The following is an 18,627-nucleotide window of genomic DNA, read 5'->3' as shown; positions in this document are numbered from 1 at the left end:
GATAACATCATATCCAATAACATGAGGCAAAAGTGGTGCTGCAACAAAAATGCATACACCCCCTTTGGTCCCATTTGTCAAGCACCAATAAGTTTAGCCAGAAAGAATTCGATCAGTTTTAACACACTCGTGGCTATCCAATTTGTGCTCTTGAACCAAGAGCACATACATAGTTCCACTTGTAACAATAAGATGAAGCTACTCCTTCACGAAGTGCTTCCTACTATTGGTGCTCCCCATGGCGTGGACTCATGTAAGCCACAAAATTATCACCATGCTTGAAGCCCCAATGAAACCCCACTGTAAAGTTCTAACTTCTATCTAAGGATGCTCAAAAAAAGTATCTCCAACAGAACAATGCACTACAACAAAAATGTGCCCTATCTCCTCCATGTACACAGATAAGACCTGCGGACCAGATTGTAAAATCATGACACCCTAGTCAATAGTGTCAAAAAAAGCAAGATTAATGATTGTACAATAAAGTAACAATAGAACTGGGCATAGGACATTACAATGGACTGTACTATTCTGAGCCTGACATGAAGAGGCCAAGTAGAAATTTGTCTTCGCGGCACAAACCCATACTGATGAGGATGAAGTCCCGCATCCAGTATCCTATGAAGCCTATGCACAATCATTTTGGTAATGAGTTTGTAAACTACAGGCATCAAAGTAATAGGCCTCCAATCTGACATATGGTCACATAGATGTTTTTTGGGCACAAGTTTGACTATGCCATGCTTCCAAGAGTGCGGCAACTGATTTTCTTGCCAGGCAACATTGATCATTTGCAAGAGTACTTCTTTCAAATCGTCCCAAAAAGAAATATAAAATTCCACCGTAAGGCCATCCCAACCAGGGGACTTGTATATTGCTGAGGGTGGAACAATGCATTATCAAGTTCTGTGTTAGTAAAAGGTCTCTCCAAGGTAAGAGCTTCATCCATTTCCACTATTCCAGAAACATATTGGAGAAATTCAGTCCTAGCCTCAGTCGTTTGATTTGATGGGGAACTAGGAGCGGAGAATAATTTCTAGAAATAATTCTGGCATTCATCTTGGAGATCAGAGAAAGAGTGCGTCCAAGAGCCATCTAGCTTCCTTACTCTTAGGCATGAGTTTTTCTTTCGAGTAGCATGCAAGCCCTGAAAAAAGGCTTTTGATGAGCAGCCCTTATCCATGAGGGGCTTCATTCTTGCCCTAATCTGCCATTTGTGCAATTTCCTCTGATCATTAACAGTCAATTTAAACTGAGCATGTGAAAGGGAATCCGTTTCTGAATTAGAGAGAGGTCTTAAATGAGAAAATTCAGTCAATTGTTGTGCTCTCCTTTTTGCCCATTTAACCTCATTCCTCCATTCAGTCATATGCCAGTTGCCATACTTCCTAATAACATTCTACATACGAGAGACAAAGCTGTCCCAAGCATAATTCATGTCCTCCTAGGCATGCAAAGGCAAGGGATGAATTGCAAGTCTGATCATTTGCTGGAAATAGTGATGTCGGAAATAAGCCTGATTAACATGCAATAATCTACTGGAGAGGGGTGGCAAATCATCCAGAGGCATGCCAAACTGCAAATTCATCCACAATGAGGCATGATCTGACAAGCCCAATGAGAAATCTATAAGGAGATGAGGGCTAAAATCTGCAAATTGTTGAGGATAAAACAAATACCATCTGTCAAGCCTTGCCCAAATTGTAGTAAGTGCATTATGATGAAAAGTATATCCAAGCACTGACCCTTGGAGAAGCACCCATAAATCTTCAACCTGCACAAAAAGAAGCATGCTGTCCCATTTATGCCTTTCCAATGATAGCATATGAGATCTTGAAGTGGTGTTATCTCTTGGCAGAGGGGAATTATTAAAATCTCCACAGATGAATGCATTGGATCTCCATGGATATCTGCATAAAGAATCCCATAATGAAGCCCTCATGGCAGAGGTCTGGGAAGCATAGACTGATACAAACTCAAGAATATCACCATTGACATTACATTGTATGACCATCCATCTGCCACCACTGCTGTCATTGAAGGCTAACTGAGGCTCCAGCTCATGTCTAACCATGTCTAACCAGTATGCATACACCTGAGTAGGTAGTGGTACCAGCATAATATATATCATAACCGCCAAAATGATGACCAACCATGGAGTGTTGATTATGCTCTTGCAAACAAACAATATCTGGCTGCATTTTATGTACATAATTCCATAAAAGCCTCCACTTTGAGACATTGCAGAGGCTCTGTACATTGTAGGTAAAGCACTTAAGTGTTTGAGGCATGAAAGAGGTATATACAGCAAAGTATCAGATATAAAAACAAGACATCAGAGAGGCAAAGCCTCTACCTGAATGGGCTGCATTCCATCATGACCCATGAAAGACATAGCATTATCCCCTTCTTCTGAATCACATATGGGGATGCCCTTCTTCAAAACCCCCACCCAATTTTGAAGGACAGGAGTTGAAGTAGAAGCCTGTCCTGGTACGGGAGAAGAAGCATCCCATTGACGAGATTGAAGGGGGAGTTGCTTCAATACAACCACCTTCTTAGGTTGTTGAAAACCATCCTGATCAATCCCCGCAGATTCCTTCATCTTCTCTTTTCCTTTATCTTTTCCTTTTCCAGCAACAACTGACTGCACCTGATTGATTGGTTTGGCATTCTTTGCTCCATTTCTATTTGCTGTCTTAGCTTGCAAATTCTCATTCTTTTCCCGTGTCTGGGGTGGTAAGGCATTGGGAGGGGGGCTGATGCAGAACCATTGGGCATTTAGAAGCTAGATGCCCAAACTTGTGGTGGCACGCAAAACAAGCTCCTGCAAACACACCCCACTTCAATTCAAAATACTTTTGTCCCAATTGCACTCCCTCAACTTCCACTGCAATAGAAGGAGAGGTAGGTGTATCAGTGTCCCAGAGAATGCAGAACCTGTTACGGTTTCCCATGGGGCGTGGAGGACAAATGACCTGTCCCAAAGAAGCAGCCAAGCCAGGCAACTCTTCACGCATATAGTCCGGGAAGTTAACAACCTCAACCCATACAAGACAATGATGTCGTATAAGACTTTGATAATCCTTGTTCGGGGACCAGGGCATAGCATGTACCATCTCATTCCCGTAAAACAGGGGAGAGAATTCAAGAAGCCTCTGCATGCACGAAGCATCTGATAAATGCACCTCATAAAAGCCTCTGGAAGCAAAATACACTCCCTCTACAAAGCATCCTCCAAGGATGGACTTAATCCACTGTGCGACATCACTGGCCGCTGGGATTCTTCCTAAAAAGAAAATTGTAACTGCAGTTTGAGACAACTTCTTGAGAGGATTCACGAGGGACGGCAATTTCAATTTGTACGTGACCTCTGGAACCGGTTTGCCCCATTCCTGTCTAGCACGACAGACCTACACTTGATAGTTCTCTTCTTGTCCAAGGCTTGAATGTTGCGACTTTTGGATCGTTCTTTCCAAGGCCAATGCAAGTCTCTGTTGAGGCTCCGAATCGTTACATGAACTCCAAACCTCTCTAGCCTCGTGAAATCTCTGTAGATAGAGAGAGAAGCAAGGATATGAGAACGAGGGGTGCCATTTGAGTCTCTGGCTCTCTGAGGCAGGGATTATGCATGAGCAGGGATCATCTTTGAATGGAACTTAATGTAAGCATATTGAAACAATCTACTTAAAGTGAGTATATTGCAAACACTTTAAAACAAAGCTTGTTTTTCATTTTCAACAAGGGGAGGGGAGAGAGGAACAAAAGGTTCTTTCTAGAGGAGGGGGGAGAAGGTGTTAAGGAATAATTTCGAGGTGCAAGCCATCGTTCAAAAGGTCCTAATAGTTATGATGATCCCCACCTTCTAGTTTAAATCGTCTCAGCTATATCTATGGCCTGTCATGAATATCAGTACCTCCAGAACTGGGCCATGGCATAACTGGTGGCAACAAAGACTGGCTGGCTTCTTAGAGAAATTGCGAGTGATCAACACCAAGTGGAGTGGCATTTGTTTAGCAAAACATGCAAGCACCTTAAAGAGGCCCAAAAAGTCAAATAACCTTCCATTAAATTGAATGAGAAAAACGCATCCCTGTAGGTTACAGAAATTTAACAAGGTACAAACAAATTACAAGCTCGTATCTCTTTGAGCTCAAGGTGTACAGATTTTGGCTGGCCCCCATCTAAGAAGGGATAAAAATCGTGTCACCAATTGTTTGTAACAAAGTGATATCTTACCATTGAGGATGGAACTCTATCCACCTAAATTCAACTGCTTTGGACATGATGTGCACTAAACATGCATCTCATTTTGAAACGTGCTATATTTACAACACGGCATAAAAGCAGAGATGGATTACAAGCACAGAGAGGATTGTATCCGCCCCTTGCAAGAGGCACCTTCAACACGGAAGTAGAAGGTACAACCCATCCAAGAGGCACCTTCATCAAGGAAGCTTAAGGCCGTGGAGAATTTAAGGTGATCCAATTTCAACCGCGGCCAAGATGGACAAGTGGAAGGAAGGGTATGTGATGTGATCCCACCATACTTGTATGTTGCCATGATGGACAAGTGGAAGGAAGGGTATGTGATGTGATCCCACCATACTTGTATGTTGCCCATACATTGCTCGAAGAATTCACACTTATATCTAGTTCCTTCTCTAAATCAGAGTGCCAATGTCACCTTTGGATTGAGGCCTCTGGAAACTTGCTAATGATCCTACTAATGTACCTGATTATAGTTGGATCTGGAGACTCCTGCTGAAGCTTCATCAAAGTTTGGAAAAGCTCAGGTGTTCGCAGATACTGCCTACAAGGAGCATGTATGCACATATTGCCCAAAGAAAACAGTGCAATTTTAAGAGGAGAATCACTGCTGGTCTCACTTCGAGCAGTAGAACCTAGTGCAGCGTTGGAATAGTCAGTTATTACTTGAAGGAGTGCCTGCAAGAAGTTCAATCAGATTATTATTTTTAAAGTCGAAAAGCAAGGTTACAAGCAGCACATCAGAGGGCATGGAATATGTTGCAGCGTGTTTGCAAAGGAGATCTCACCTGTATTGCACCTTTCGAAATGATATCATCACAGAGTTTGCTTGAATTACGTACAAGATTGCTGAGAGCCCCTGCTGCATTCGCCTTGGTTTTCTCCTCCTCATCTCCCAACAGCAGATTTGTAAGGTGAGGAATACATCGCTTTAATTGCTCGTACAGAAAATCACTGTGGTAAGCAGCATTCCCAACCTGTACCAAACAAGAAATTCCCCAACCAAAAAAAAAAAAAAAAAGTTAAGAAGGGCTCACCCATCTGCATGCGGCTCTTTTCAGTGGTTTAAAACAGCTAAGAGACGTTACTGGCCATTATTGATTTGAACCTAGTTGGTCTTTCTTCATCCTCTTATCCTCTTGCACAGAGAAATCCTCTTTGAAAAGGGAAAAATCCTAGAGCAATTTAAATACCTTTCTAAGGTGCTCATGTGCTCTTTTCGTCAGGATATTGTCTAAGAAAATAACCACAAACTTTCCTAGATAAATGTCATAATGTGGCTGGTGTATTGGACAACCCAAAGGAGCACAATCCAAAGGCAACACTTTGAACTGTAATTGTCCAAAGAATACTTAATTCCACTATCTCTCTCTCTCTCTCTCTCTCTCTCTCTCTCTCTCTCTCTCTCCCCCCGAGTACGGGCCCTTGGGGGTGACTCAGAGGTCATACACAGCACTATAGGGGTGAAACAGGGTGCCCCCCATCTCCTACTCTATTTGGGCTATACGTTGATGAGATATCTGACTACATAGACAGACAGGGAGGACCAAGAGCACGATTGGCAGGAGTCTTAATACCTATACTATTGTATGCAGACGACATTGTCCTTATCTCTGACGCACCAGAGGGGCTACAGAGGTATCTGGATGCATTACCAGCCTTTTGCAAGGACCAGGACCTCACTGTGAACCTTGGGAAGACCAATATTATGATCTTTAATACCTCCCTGCAGTGGATAGGCAGATCAGCACCGCAGTTAGTGTGGAGCCTGAGAATGTGACCTTGTATGTATATCTTGGGATCACTTTTGTTGGACCGCAGTTCTCTATGTGGAAGGCCGCCGAAACCAGATTGACGCGTGGCTATGCAGCCCTGGGCTCACTCAAGAGGCAGTGCTCACAGATACAATTTCATGAGCCGAGGACAAAGCTCTGGCTATTTGACATGCACTATTGTATGGAGCTCCCATATGGACCACAAGTGGAGACGAAGGGGGGAGCCAGTTGAGATAGATACGGAAGACGTATATGATGGGTGGAAGCCGATGGATAGGCTCCTAGTGATGATGATCTCGCACATGATTAGAAGTAAGACATCAGTGCCACATGAGATCCTGACAGAGGCTCTATTCCAGATAGTGATGTACTGGCACAGATTATAGGAGATCCCACCACATAGATACCCCCGGCTCACCCTAGAGTTAGACGGAGACACGCAGTGCTGCTATGCACAGGTGAGCACTTGGTTCGGTATACATGGCATGCAGGTGGGGGCACTCCCCCTGTTTCAGTACAGCATAGAGGCCCCCTCCTTTGCTCTCAGCCGCACAAAGCTGAACAAGGTCATCAGCAAGGACATTGTGAGACCAGATACTCAAGAGGACCTGGCATTCATCTGTTCAGCCCCTGGGAACAAAGATGGCCTTCTACTTCTTCACTTGACAAAGGACGGTTTCATCATACGCCTGCGCTACATGGTGGAGTTTGAAATCAACAAACATCACCTTATTGAGCTTCTTCATGAAAAACATCAGAATGAACCTAAGAGATCCAGGTTTGAGTACACTTGTCAAATAAACCCCTTAAGGGCTCCACCTAATCTTCAAACTTCCAACACACAAAGAGCTTCTTTAGCTATCACCTGCATTTGCACTCCATTAGATCATTCATGAGTGAAGACTAGAGCATAGGGTGAACAATGTCACGAATTTTAAGTATGCATGCTCTGTGACAAGCATGAGATAGAGACCAAAGAGCAAGCTCTTTTGAAAAGCCTTGCGTAAGGACATACGGTGGGAGTAATCCCACAAACTAGAGGGATTTATTAACATGCTACACATACTCAACCACCAGCCTCTTCCCTCAGCCAAGGGTACCTATTATTTACAAATCCAGGACTACATTGATAAGTGGCTCCATCAATGAAACATTTCTTCCTCCTCTCTCATACATAACTGTGATGATTACAAGCTACATACATAGGCATGCTTATATGATGTTGCGCAATGGACTAATTGTGTTTTTGTACTCTCGTCCCATAGACCAGATTTTGGTCTCAAGGATGCTAAAATTCTCTCTCTCTCTCTCTCTCTCTCTCTCTCTCTCTCTCTCTCTCTCTATACAGGCTAACCCCATGCTCAATATCATTGATGGCCCCCTATCGCTACTGGGGGGTTAGCTCCATAGGTTGTATGATGATGATGTGACATCCCACTTTATATCATATGGCTCAGATTTGACATTCCAAGCTCAAAGCTCTAGTTTTTGTTTTCTTTTGTATCATGATGAGATTACATGGCACTAGTGTATCACATTTGGTCTCATAGACCAACTCGGTCTTTTGAAGATGTTTAATATAACTCTCTCTCTCTCTCTCTCTCTCTCTCTCTCTCTCTCTCTCTCTAAGGAAGGCCATTGATAGGATGAAGACTGGGAGAGCATATGATCACGATGGATTGGTTGCTGAGCACTTTATTCATGCGAGAGACATGCTGGCAGAGCTTCTAGCAGTGATGTTCAATCGTGCTATGTGCGAAGGCTTACACGAGACTTGGAGTAGGTCCACCATCGTGCCTATCTTCAAGTCAGGGGACCCTATGCAACCAGGGAATTATCGCACTATTATGATTGGTCACACACTAGCACGATTGTATGCATCCATTCTTGAGCAGCAGTTGAGTAGATGGGCAGAGAGAGTTGGCATTCGAGCAGAGGGACAGGCAGGGTTCAGGAGAGGTTTCTCTACTCTTGACCACATCTTGACTCTCCGGGCCATTATTGAGGAGGGCAGGTCGCATGGGCGACGGATTTATTGTAGCTTTGTGGACTTCCGCAAAGCATTTGATACAGTGCCCAGAGCCAGATTGATGAGGCGATTACAGGAGATGGGGGTACCCACAGAGCTCATATGGGGAATTATGGCTTTATACAGATCAGTTGCAGGACAGGTACGCACCCCAGAGGGGGTCTCTACTTTGGTTCACTCCACTATAGGAGTGAAGCAAGGTTGCCCGTTATCTCCTTCACTGTTTGGTATGTATGTGGATGAGGCTTCTGACTACATTGAGAGATTGGGGGACAGAGGAGCCCAGCTAGCAGGTACATGGATCCCACTATTGTTATATGCTGATGATATTGTGTTGATCTCTGACTCTCCTGAGGGTATGCAGCGTCATCTGGATGCTTTACATGAGTTTGCACATGATAGTGGATTGTCTGTCAACCTTGGCAAAACCAAGGTTATGGTGTTTAACACCACGCTACAGTGGGTTCGGCGATCAGCTTCCACATTTACATATGGGCAGGAGATTGTGGAGTATACAGATGCATATACATATCTTGGGGTAGTATTCAGTGGGCCAGTGTTTTCGATGAGGAGAGCAGCAGAGACTAGATTGACTAGAGCACATGCAGCCTTGGGTGGTTTGGAGAGGATGTGTTCGCAGGTTCAGTTTCAGGAACCTCGAACAAAACTCTGGCTTTTTGACACTCTAGTGACATCAGCTATGCTTTATGGAGTGCAGATATGGGGACCTTCAGTGGGCCATCACAGCGCAGGCGGGTGGAGAGGTATGGAGAGGCCTTTGGTATCTATGATTGCTAGGCTTATTAGAGCCAAGGCTGTGGTACCTCATGAGATTATTCGAGCAGAGCTGGCGGCTGCCCCTCTGGTGATTGAGGCTCTTACGAGATCAGTCTCCTACATACATGGCTTGTGGGATCTCCCCCGAGACAGATATGCACGCCTCGCCCTGGAGTCCTCCCGACAGTTAGCTTTACAGGGAGACACGGCTTGTTGGTATGGACAGATGACATCTTGGTTCCAGGCACATGGTTTTAGCATGGACAGATTGCCTCCCTTCCAGTATTCTCTGGAGGCACCCTCTCTCACTCTTACACGGACAGAGATTACCAGACTCATCCGTCAGGATTTAGTTCAGCTGGACATTAGGAGGACATGGATACAGCCGACTGAGGAGCTGGGCACGAAGACGGCTTTCTACAGAGAACATTTTCTTCAGCTCACAGCAGATGGTTTTGTGATCAGACCCAGTTACATGGATGTACACTTGTCTCATGCAGTACGATGTGCTATTGGTCAGATTCGCACATCCTCACACCAGCTTGAGATTGAGATTGGCCGATATAGAGGTATACCAGCTGAGGCCAGGATATGCCGAGTATGCCATGGGGAGCCAGAGACAGAGCTGCATTATATATGCCATTGTACTGCATACTATGAGATACGTGGTCGTTTCCACTGTTTATTCAGAGAGGGTTTTGGACCACTTTCCAGAGTCATGGGGTACCAGGACCAGAGGTGTTTGGGATTGTTCTTGCTTGAGCTGCGGAGACATAGAGATAGCCTGCTTAGGCGCACAGAGAGCCAGACTCAGAGGCACATTACAGACTTCTTTAGTCCGGCCATCACTGCGCCAGATGGACCACAGCAGCAGCAGGACATGGATACCGCCCACACCAGGGGTACACTGATTCATCGTGCGATTGAGCTTGGGTGGTCCAGACGCCCACGACCACGGAGGAGGGCATCCCAGCATAGACGGATGTTGCAGCGGCAGATTCGGATTATTCTTGCGAGGCATGCGAGACACCCAGTCAGGGTGCTGACCACACAGGATATTGAGGAGATCCGCCAGTGTCCGATGCGGCACATATTATGAGATGGAGGTACCTCCATAGTGTACCTTCCAGTTCCAGTTTCATTTTTAGGTGCCAGTATATCATCTTTATTTTTTCATTTTCTGGGTTTTTTTTTTTTTATCCAGACATTGTATCAGATCCACCATGATGTAACTTTTGGTCTCATAGGTCATTATGGCCTTTTGAAGACGTTAATATAACATTTCATTTCATTTCATTTCATTTCTCTCCCCTAGGCAAGATTAAGTAGCGTTATTCCTAGAATAATAACCCCATGCCTTGAAATGGATAATCATCACCATATGCAGCCATGCAAGAGGTGGTAGACATACTTCCTGAGGTGGTGGCCATACTTCCTATGAAGGGCTTACAAAGAATAACCCAGAATGGTATCAAAAAGGTGGCAGCCTAGAGTTTTTAATAGGGAGTCAATATTTAAAACCCAAATGATTTTAGTATGGTAACAAGGTTTAAGCAACATACCGCAAAGCATGCAAATTTTCTGGTTCGTCTATCAGGATCTGCACATCTATCAATAAGCATGTTGACAATATCATGTCTGACCTGCAAACCATATGAAGTGCAATATCAGGACAGGAATGCCTTAGCAATGAATATGCCAAGAATGCAGGCAACAGAAAGCAAATCTCCATCTGCTTAGCTACCATCTGGTGAACACAGCTTATACAAGGAGTGAGAAACATACTACCATCAACAGAAAACTTACAAAACCTTCATAAAGGGAACCAATCATGTTGCTTACCATATCCTTGTAAAAATAAGGCGTATGCCGGCACATGTTCCCCAGTGCATTACATGCCTTTGACCTAACATTTGCATCAGGATGATTGAGCAAGAGTTTCATGAACACAAAAATATTCGCGTCACCAATGTGCCCATAGAAATCCTGCAATTCATAATCTTAATTCAGATTTAAAGCCTTATATAATCACAACATTCCACATACAGTGAAGATAATGGTCTCACTACCTGATCCACGCATCTCTCTCTCTCTCTCTCTCTCTCTCTCTCTCTCTCTCTCTCTACTGCGGACCCACCTTGCCCATGAGAAGTAACCTCGGACCAGGCCTCCACATTCCAATGTACCCGGCACCCCCTTCCCCCTGGACATTGGCCACAATCCCCTTATCAGCTCTAGATCCAGCACAAGCGAGCTACCTTTCCACGTGACGTAGCTGAGGGAGACCATCTATTAGCCCCATGCTTGATACTTTGGAAAGTTGTATACCATCTATTGGGGGCTGATGTTCCTCTCATGTCTCATGTTCCTTGAATTCCATGATGAAATTACATGGACAGTTTTAAATCACTCCAGTGAGATTTTGTTCTATTGTATTTTCTGTTCCATGATGAGAGATGCCCTGGACATTATTGTATCACGTTGGTCTCATAGGCCCATTCAGTCTTTTATAGACGCTTAATATATCTCTCTTTTTTCTCCGTGAACACGCACACATACTCACTCTCTCTCTCTCCCTCCCTTATGCTTTCTCAACAGCTCACCCAACGCAAGAAACAGGAGTTTTATGCTCAGAAAGAGTATGAGTTATACCGACTTTTCTTAGGGCCGAACTGCAAATAGGAATTCCTCTTTTAGTATTATGCATAAAAATAAGATATGTATTTTTTTCTCAAAAATTGGCCATAGCTTCGCTGCTATTACCGATAATTCTCAAACTTCCTTAAAGAGTAAAAGCTTGTAATGAAAATATGATAGAAGTTCTTCTTCTAAGCTTAAATTTAAACTATGTAATCAAATCATAATTTTAACCATAATTATGATTATTCCACTAGATTAAGCTAATTTAGATATTCCTCTTTTACCAATTTACTAGAATAATCCTTTTCTCATTTAGAATGAATGAAAGTAATTTTTATCTACTCATAACAATCTAAAAAGAATTAACAATTATTTTTACTAGCACAAAATCATGAAAATATCATTTTCTTAATCTCTAGCTCATCAAGCCTACAGTTTAGTTTTTGAAATAAGAGATTATCATTCAGAAACATTCTTTTGCTAAAGATTTAGCCATAAAGATGACGATTCTTTTTGACAGAGAGATTTACTTAAGGAAAGCATTACAAATAAGCATACAGATTAACTTAATTCTAATTAAACATTAAGAATCTTAGGGAAAGCTTGATTTGAATAAAAACAAGAGGCATGGAGGAAACTTCGAGAACATCGCCCTCCCACAGCTATCACCTGCCCAGACACATGGCACTCCTATGCACGCTCCCTCTATCATATCCCCTGCACGCTCCCTCTATCATATCCCCCATCAGCCACCCCTACCCCCACCACCAGACCCCCGCCCCACCACCTCCACCTTCTTCACAAAGGGCATGGTCTTCAAGGCCATTCGTAGACTACACAATGGGCGAGCCCAAGATCATGAGGGACTCACTGCCGAGTATATCTCGCATGCCCATGATACCCTAGCATCCCTACTAGCCTACATGTTCAATAGAGCCCTTTGTGAAGGATTTCCACCCTCTTGGTCCACCAACACCATCACCATCACCCCCATCCTCAAAGCCGGAGATCCGCTTGATCCTAATAACTACAGGACGATCATGATTGGCCACACATTGGCCAAACTCTATGGATCAGTGCTAGAGGCGGAGCTCAGTTCATTTGCAGAGAGCCAGGGATGCAAAGCCTCAAGACAGGCTGGCTTTCGAAGGAGCTACTCTACCCTTGACCACATCTTCACCCTCCATGTCATCATCGAGGAGGGTAGAGCACGACACTAGAGGATTTACTGCTGCTTTGTGGATTTCCGCAAAGCTTTTGATACTGTACCTCGAGCCCGCCTCTTACACCGTCTACTACAGGAGATCGGAGTCCCATCTGACATGGTTTGGAGCATCATCACCCTCTACGAGTCTGTCATCGGACGAGTGAGAGCCCCACGAGGTACATCACAGGAGATTTCCAACACCATTGGGGTGAAACAAGGCTGCCCTCTATCACCCACTCTTTTCCGCCTCTACATTGATGAGATCTCGAGCTTCATTGATGGATTAGGCGGGGCTGGTCCCACACTGGCAGGCATATTGATCCCCATACTACTTTATGCACATGACATCATCCTCCTCTGAGACTCAGCCGAAGGGCTTCAGAGACAGTTGGATGCCTTACCTGACTTTTGCACTCAACGGGACCTCTCTGTTAACCTTGGTAAAACCAAGGTAATGGTCTTCAATACCTCTCGCCCCATCACATCTAGATTGAGCTTCACATATAGAGGGGATCCTGTGGAGATTGTCTCATCCTATGTCTACCTTGGTGTCACTTTCAGTGGCCCACGCTTTACCATGCTTCCCGCAGCACATGCCAGAGTGACGTGGGGATATGCAGCCTTGAGCTTACTTGAGCGGCAGTGTTTCCAGGCACATTTCCAGGAGCCCAGGACGAAGGGCTGGATTTTTGACACCCTCGTCACACCAGCCTTGATGTATGGAGCAGCTTTCTGGGCGCCAGATTTATTCGATGAGGATTGGCAGCGAGTTGAGAGGCCTCAGGTCATGATGTTCTCCCGTATGATCCGTAGCAAACCATCAATCCCACACCAGATTATCCATGCAGAGTTTGCTACAACCCCGATGGTAGTGAAGGCACTCTTCCAGATAATCACATACCTTCATCGCATCAGTCACATGGATCCCCACAGGTACCCGAGGCTTGCCCTGGAGTCCTCTGGACAACTAGCACTTGAGGGGCACTCTGGAGTATGGTATGCACTAGTTTCCACTTAGTTCTCAGTATATGGGCTCTGCATGGACCGCCTACCCCCCCTTCAGTACAGTTTGGACTCCCCTTTTTTCCGGCTGTCTCACGAGGATACCAACCGGGTTATCCGGTCAGATCTTCTTAGCCTTTACACACATTGCACATGGATCACACCCCCGGAGCTCCCCACGAAGATGCACTTTTACAGAGACCACTTCCTCACACTCACTGAGGATGGATTCATCCAGCAGCCAGGCTACTTGAGTGTTCACGTCCCATGCCATGCGGATTGCGATTGGCCAGTATACTATGCCGCTGCCCAGTATACTATGAGATCCGCGGGAGGTTACACTGTCTATTTCGTTGTCTATTTCGTGAGGGATTCGGTCCACTCTCTCCAAGATCTTTGACTTCCAGGACCAGCGTTGCCTGGGCCTCTTCCTGCTTGAGCTCCGCAGACACAGGGACACCTTCTTGAGACACAGGCCCCAGCCCCCTCCCTCAGCAGCCAACCATCACCACTTTCTTCTGGACCCAGGAGGTGGAGGACACCAACATAGTGGATCTTGTGGACCCTCCACGAGTTGCTCTGGACGACCTACCTCGCCTGAGAGGATTTACCTCGGACCGAGCCTCTTCACTCCAGCGTGCCCGACGCCCTCGACCCCCCCGTCGGCCACGATCACCTCATTAGCTCCAGATCCAAGACATGCTCCACCGCCATCGAGCTACCTTTCCACATGACATAGCTGAGGGAGACCTCTCGGCCATACTCGTCAACCCCATGCTTGACATTTTGGAGAGTGGTATACCATCTACTCGGAGCTGATGTTGCTACCATGTTTTTATATTTTTAGTATTCCATGACGAGTTTCCATGGACAGTTTTGTATCACCCCAGTGAGATAGCTATATTTATGTTTTCATTCTGTTTTGTTTTCCATTCCATGATGAGATATGCCATGGACATTATTGTACCACTTTGGTCTCATAGGCCCATTGGGTCTTTAGTAGATGCTCTCTCTCTCTCTCTCTCTCTCTCTCTCTCTCTCTCTCTCTCTCTCCCCCCCCCCGCTCACCAGCAGGCGTGAGTGATCTTTCGACGTCTCACACGGAGAAAGAAGAGAGCCTACCTAGCCAGGCTTGAGCAGGAGCTATACCAACTATTTCTTGGAAGGGACTGTAAGGAGGCCCAGAGGATCTTCAAAGATCATCACCTTCCAACTCCGATTACTTCACCTAGCACCTGGCACACCTATGACACCTCTCTCTACCATGCCCCCAAGCAGCCACTTCTCCCCCATCCACCCGAACCTCGTGCCCCACACGCTTCCTTCTTTCCCCTCAGCATGGTGAGAGATGCTATTGCCAGGATGCAGACAGGATCATGATGGACTCCTCACCGAGCATTTCTCCCATGCTAGGGACATGCTAGCCCCTTGACTGGTTCACGTGTTTAACAGGGCTTTATGTGAGGGCTTCCCCGTCAGCTGGTCATCGAATACTATTGTACCTATCTTGAAAGCAAGGGACCCCATGGACCCCAACAACTACAGGACTATCATGATTGGTCACACCTTGGCCAAGATTTATGGTTTGATTTTGGAGCATGAGCTTAGTAGATGGTCGGAGGAGCAAAGACTCAGAGCACCAAGGCAGGCAGGCTTCAGGAGAGGGCACTCCACACTAGATCATATCTTTACACTACGGGGGATCATTGGGAAGGGGTGAGCTCATGGGCATCGGATATACTGCTGAGTCAGTCACAGGCAGAGTGGGCTTCAGGAGGTGACTCAGAGATCATACACAGCACTATCGAGGTGAAGCAGGGCTGCCCCTTGTCTCCTACTCTATTTGGTCTATACTTTGACGAGATGTCGGATTACACAGACAAACAGGGAGGACCAGGAGCACATTTGGCAGGAGACCTGATACCGATCCTCTTGTATGCAAATGATATTATTCTTATTTCTGATTCACCAGAGGGGCTGCAGAGGCATTTGGAAGCATTACAGGCCTTTTGCGAGGACCAAGACCTCACTGTGAACCTTGGAAAGACCAAGGTCATGATCTTTAACACCTTCTCACAGTGGATAAGTAGATCTGCAGTACAGTTTACATACAAAGGAAAGCCCGTGGAGTATGTTACCTCATATATATACCTTGGGATCACTTTTGCTGGACCTCAGTTCTCGATGCGGAAGGCGGCCGAAGCTAGATTGATGAGGGGATATGCAGCCCTTGGCTCGCTTGAGAGACAATGCTCACAGATACAGTTCCAAGAGCTATTTGATACTCTAGTTACACCTGCACTACTGTATGGTGCCCCCATCTGGGGTCCTAGCTTATACCACAGGAGGAGACAGAGGAGAGAGCCGACCGAGACAGATGGAGAGGCCCCTAGTGGCGATGATCTCACGCATGATTAGGAGTAAGCCATCAGTGCCACATGAGATTGTGCGGGCAGAGATGGGGGCTGCACCTATAGTGACAGAGGCTCTATTCCTCCAGACAGTGACATACTCGCACAGGCTATGGGAGCTTCCACTTGATAGATACCCCCAGCTAGCCCTGGAGTCCTCGAGACAGTTGACACTTGAGGGAGATACAGAGTGCTGGTTTGCACAGGTAGGCACTTGGTTTGGCATGCACAGTATGCAGATGGAGGCACTCCCCCCGTTCCAATACAGCATAGAGGCCCCATCATTTTCTCTCAGCCACACAGAGCGGAACACGGTTATCAGGAAGGACATTGTCAGACTGGATACTCAGAGGACATGGAGTTCACCTAGTCGTCCACTGGGGACGAAGATGGCCTTCTACAGAGATCACCTCCTATGCCTGATAGAGGATGGGTTCATCATCTGCCCACGCTACATGGACACACACCTATCTTTTGGGGTGAGATGTGCGATCGGCCAGATCCGCACCTCATCCCACGAGCTGAGAGTGGAGACTGCCAGATATGGGCCTAGGGCGGCCACACCAGAGGACAAGATATGCCAGCTCTGTCACACAAGCTCCGAGGAACAATCCACCCATCATACCCAGACCATAGGCTAGTGCAGGAGCTCAGCCGAGAGGTGTGACACTCGACAGAGCCACTGAGTTACGCAGAGCTCGATGCCCCAGACCCCATGGCCCTCCGCCATGCCATCTCAGGAGGATCCGCGCCATCATCTCCCATCATCGCAGGACCTTCTCGCGCCAGCTCAGTTTTACCACCTTGAGCACCATGTCACATCGGCCCATGAGGGACCTCTCTCTCTCTCTCTCTCTCTCTCTCTCTCTCTCTCTCTCTCTCTTTTCAGGGATCAGGGGGGGTGGCAGTTCTTTTCAGGGAGAAGCTGCAACCGCTTCTACACATCGTTCGGAGAGATGATTAGGCCAGATATATGTGGGTGAGACTGAGGGGGCCGACACGGGAAGATTCCTGTATATTGCCATATGCTATTTTGCTCCTAGTACATCGACATATGCAGCACCTAGAGGGCAGTCTCCTTTCTCTGTGCTAGATGATGACATATGGGAGTTCTCTAGGGATGGAGACATCATCCTATTAGGGGACTTTAATGCCCGGATGGGCAACCGCCAGACAGCCTTTTATGATACCTCATAGGAGATGCTGAGAGAGCTGGACACTCTGGATATGGGATTAGACAGACGCTCATAGGATGTGGAGTGCACAGAGTATGGGAGATATTTGGTAGATATGGGGACTGCACATGGGTTGGCCGTACTTAATGGCTTGCACAGGTTTCCGTCAGCAGTTGGTTTTACTTGCTTTCCACATAGACATGGTGCTAGCACAGTGGATTATGTTATGGCTATGCCAAGCTTTGTTTCATGCATTGAGGACTTCACAGTTGGATCTCAGCCCATTGGGGTAGTAGTGGATCATGCATTGTTGACATTGACCATCTCTTTTCACTTTACCACAGCTCAAAGGACACGAGGGGCAGATCACACTCGATATACTTTTACTTCAGAGACTGATGCGGTCTACAGAGATGGGATTTATAGACGTCTGTACACAGAGGAGCCAGGGAGACCTTTGGAGGAGCTGACCCATATACTGACAGAGACTTTACAGGATGCAGCGAGAGAGGCATATCCACATACTTAGCCTGGACAGAGACAGCGTTCTTGGTGTATGCCCCAGAACAGCTAGTATGATGAGGAGTGCAGAGAGACAAGAGCCCGACTGCAGCGGAAGGTTGCTTTGGGAGTCACTACTCACCGACAGTCACGTATTGCCTTCCGGCGCCTTGTGCGAAGGAAGAAGCGGGCCTTCCTTGCTCAACTAGAGCACGAATTATACCAGCTGTTCTTGAGCCAGGATTCGAGGGAGGCTTGGCGTTTGTTTCATGAGTCCTCCCCTGCTTTGGCCATCACTTCTATAGAGGTCTGGGTAGTTATGCAGCATCTCTATATACAGTTCCTAGACAGACACCTTTTCCTGACCCGCCAGCACCATGCCCACAGACATGTACTTTCTTTACCGCAGAGATGGTAAGGAAGGCCATTGATAGGATGAAGACTGGGAGAGCATATGATCATGATGGATTGGTCGCTGAGCACTTTATTCATGCGAGAGACATGCTGGCAGAGCTTCTAGCAGTGATGTTCAATCGTGCTATGTGTGAAGGCTTACTCGAGACTTGGAGTATGTCCACCATCGTGCCTATCTTCAAGTCAGGGGACCCTATGGAGCCAGGGAATTATCGCACTATTATGATTGGTCACAAACTAGCACGATTGTATGCATCCATTCTTGAGCAACAGTTGAGTAGATGGGCAGAGAGAGAGGGCATTCGAGCAGAGGGACAGGCAGGGTTCAGGAGAGGTTTCTCTACTCTTGACCACATCTTGACTCTGCGGGCCATTATTGAGGAGGGCAAGTCGCATGGGCGATGGATTTATTGTAGCTTTGTGGACT

The 18,627-nt window shown here is 46.2% G+C and overlaps 1 protein-coding gene across 4 annotated transcripts in view; it reads right to left on the bottom strand.

Moving 5' to 3' along the window:
- Positions 1–275: 275 nt before the first annotated feature.
- FU (kinase family with ARM repeat domain-containing protein) overlaps positions 276–18,627 on the bottom strand; it is a 115,592-nt gene continuing 97,240 nt past the window's right edge. For 3 of the 4 annotated variants that reach the window (XM_086816451.1, XM_086816454.1, XM_086816453.1), the window contains exons 20-23: positions 10,693–10,836; positions 10,413–10,493; positions 5,058–5,246; positions 4,050–4,947 (exon numbers count right to left, since the gene is read on the bottom strand). In XM_086816451.1, the coding sequence (XP_086672577.1) occupies positions 4,684–4,947; positions 5,058–5,246; positions 10,413–10,493; positions 10,693–10,836 (678 nt within the window). In that variant the 3' untranslated portion in view covers positions 4,050–4,683. Of the gene's footprint in view, positions 409–4,049; positions 4,948–5,057; positions 5,247–10,412; positions 10,494–10,692; positions 10,837–18,627 lie in introns of those variants that run through there. The other variant, XM_086816455.1, reaches the window with a different exon arrangement.

Source organism: Cibotium barometz, chromosome 22, assembly GCF_041138505.1.
Source record: "Cibotium barometz isolate CiBa-2024 chromosome 22, ASM4113850v1, whole genome shotgun sequence".
Classification (NCBI taxonomy): Eukaryota; Viridiplantae; Streptophyta; class Polypodiopsida; order Cyatheales; family Cibotiaceae; genus Cibotium; species Cibotium barometz.
Note: the sequence above shows the minus strand (reverse complement) of the source record. Positions and strands in the feature narration are given on the sequence as shown.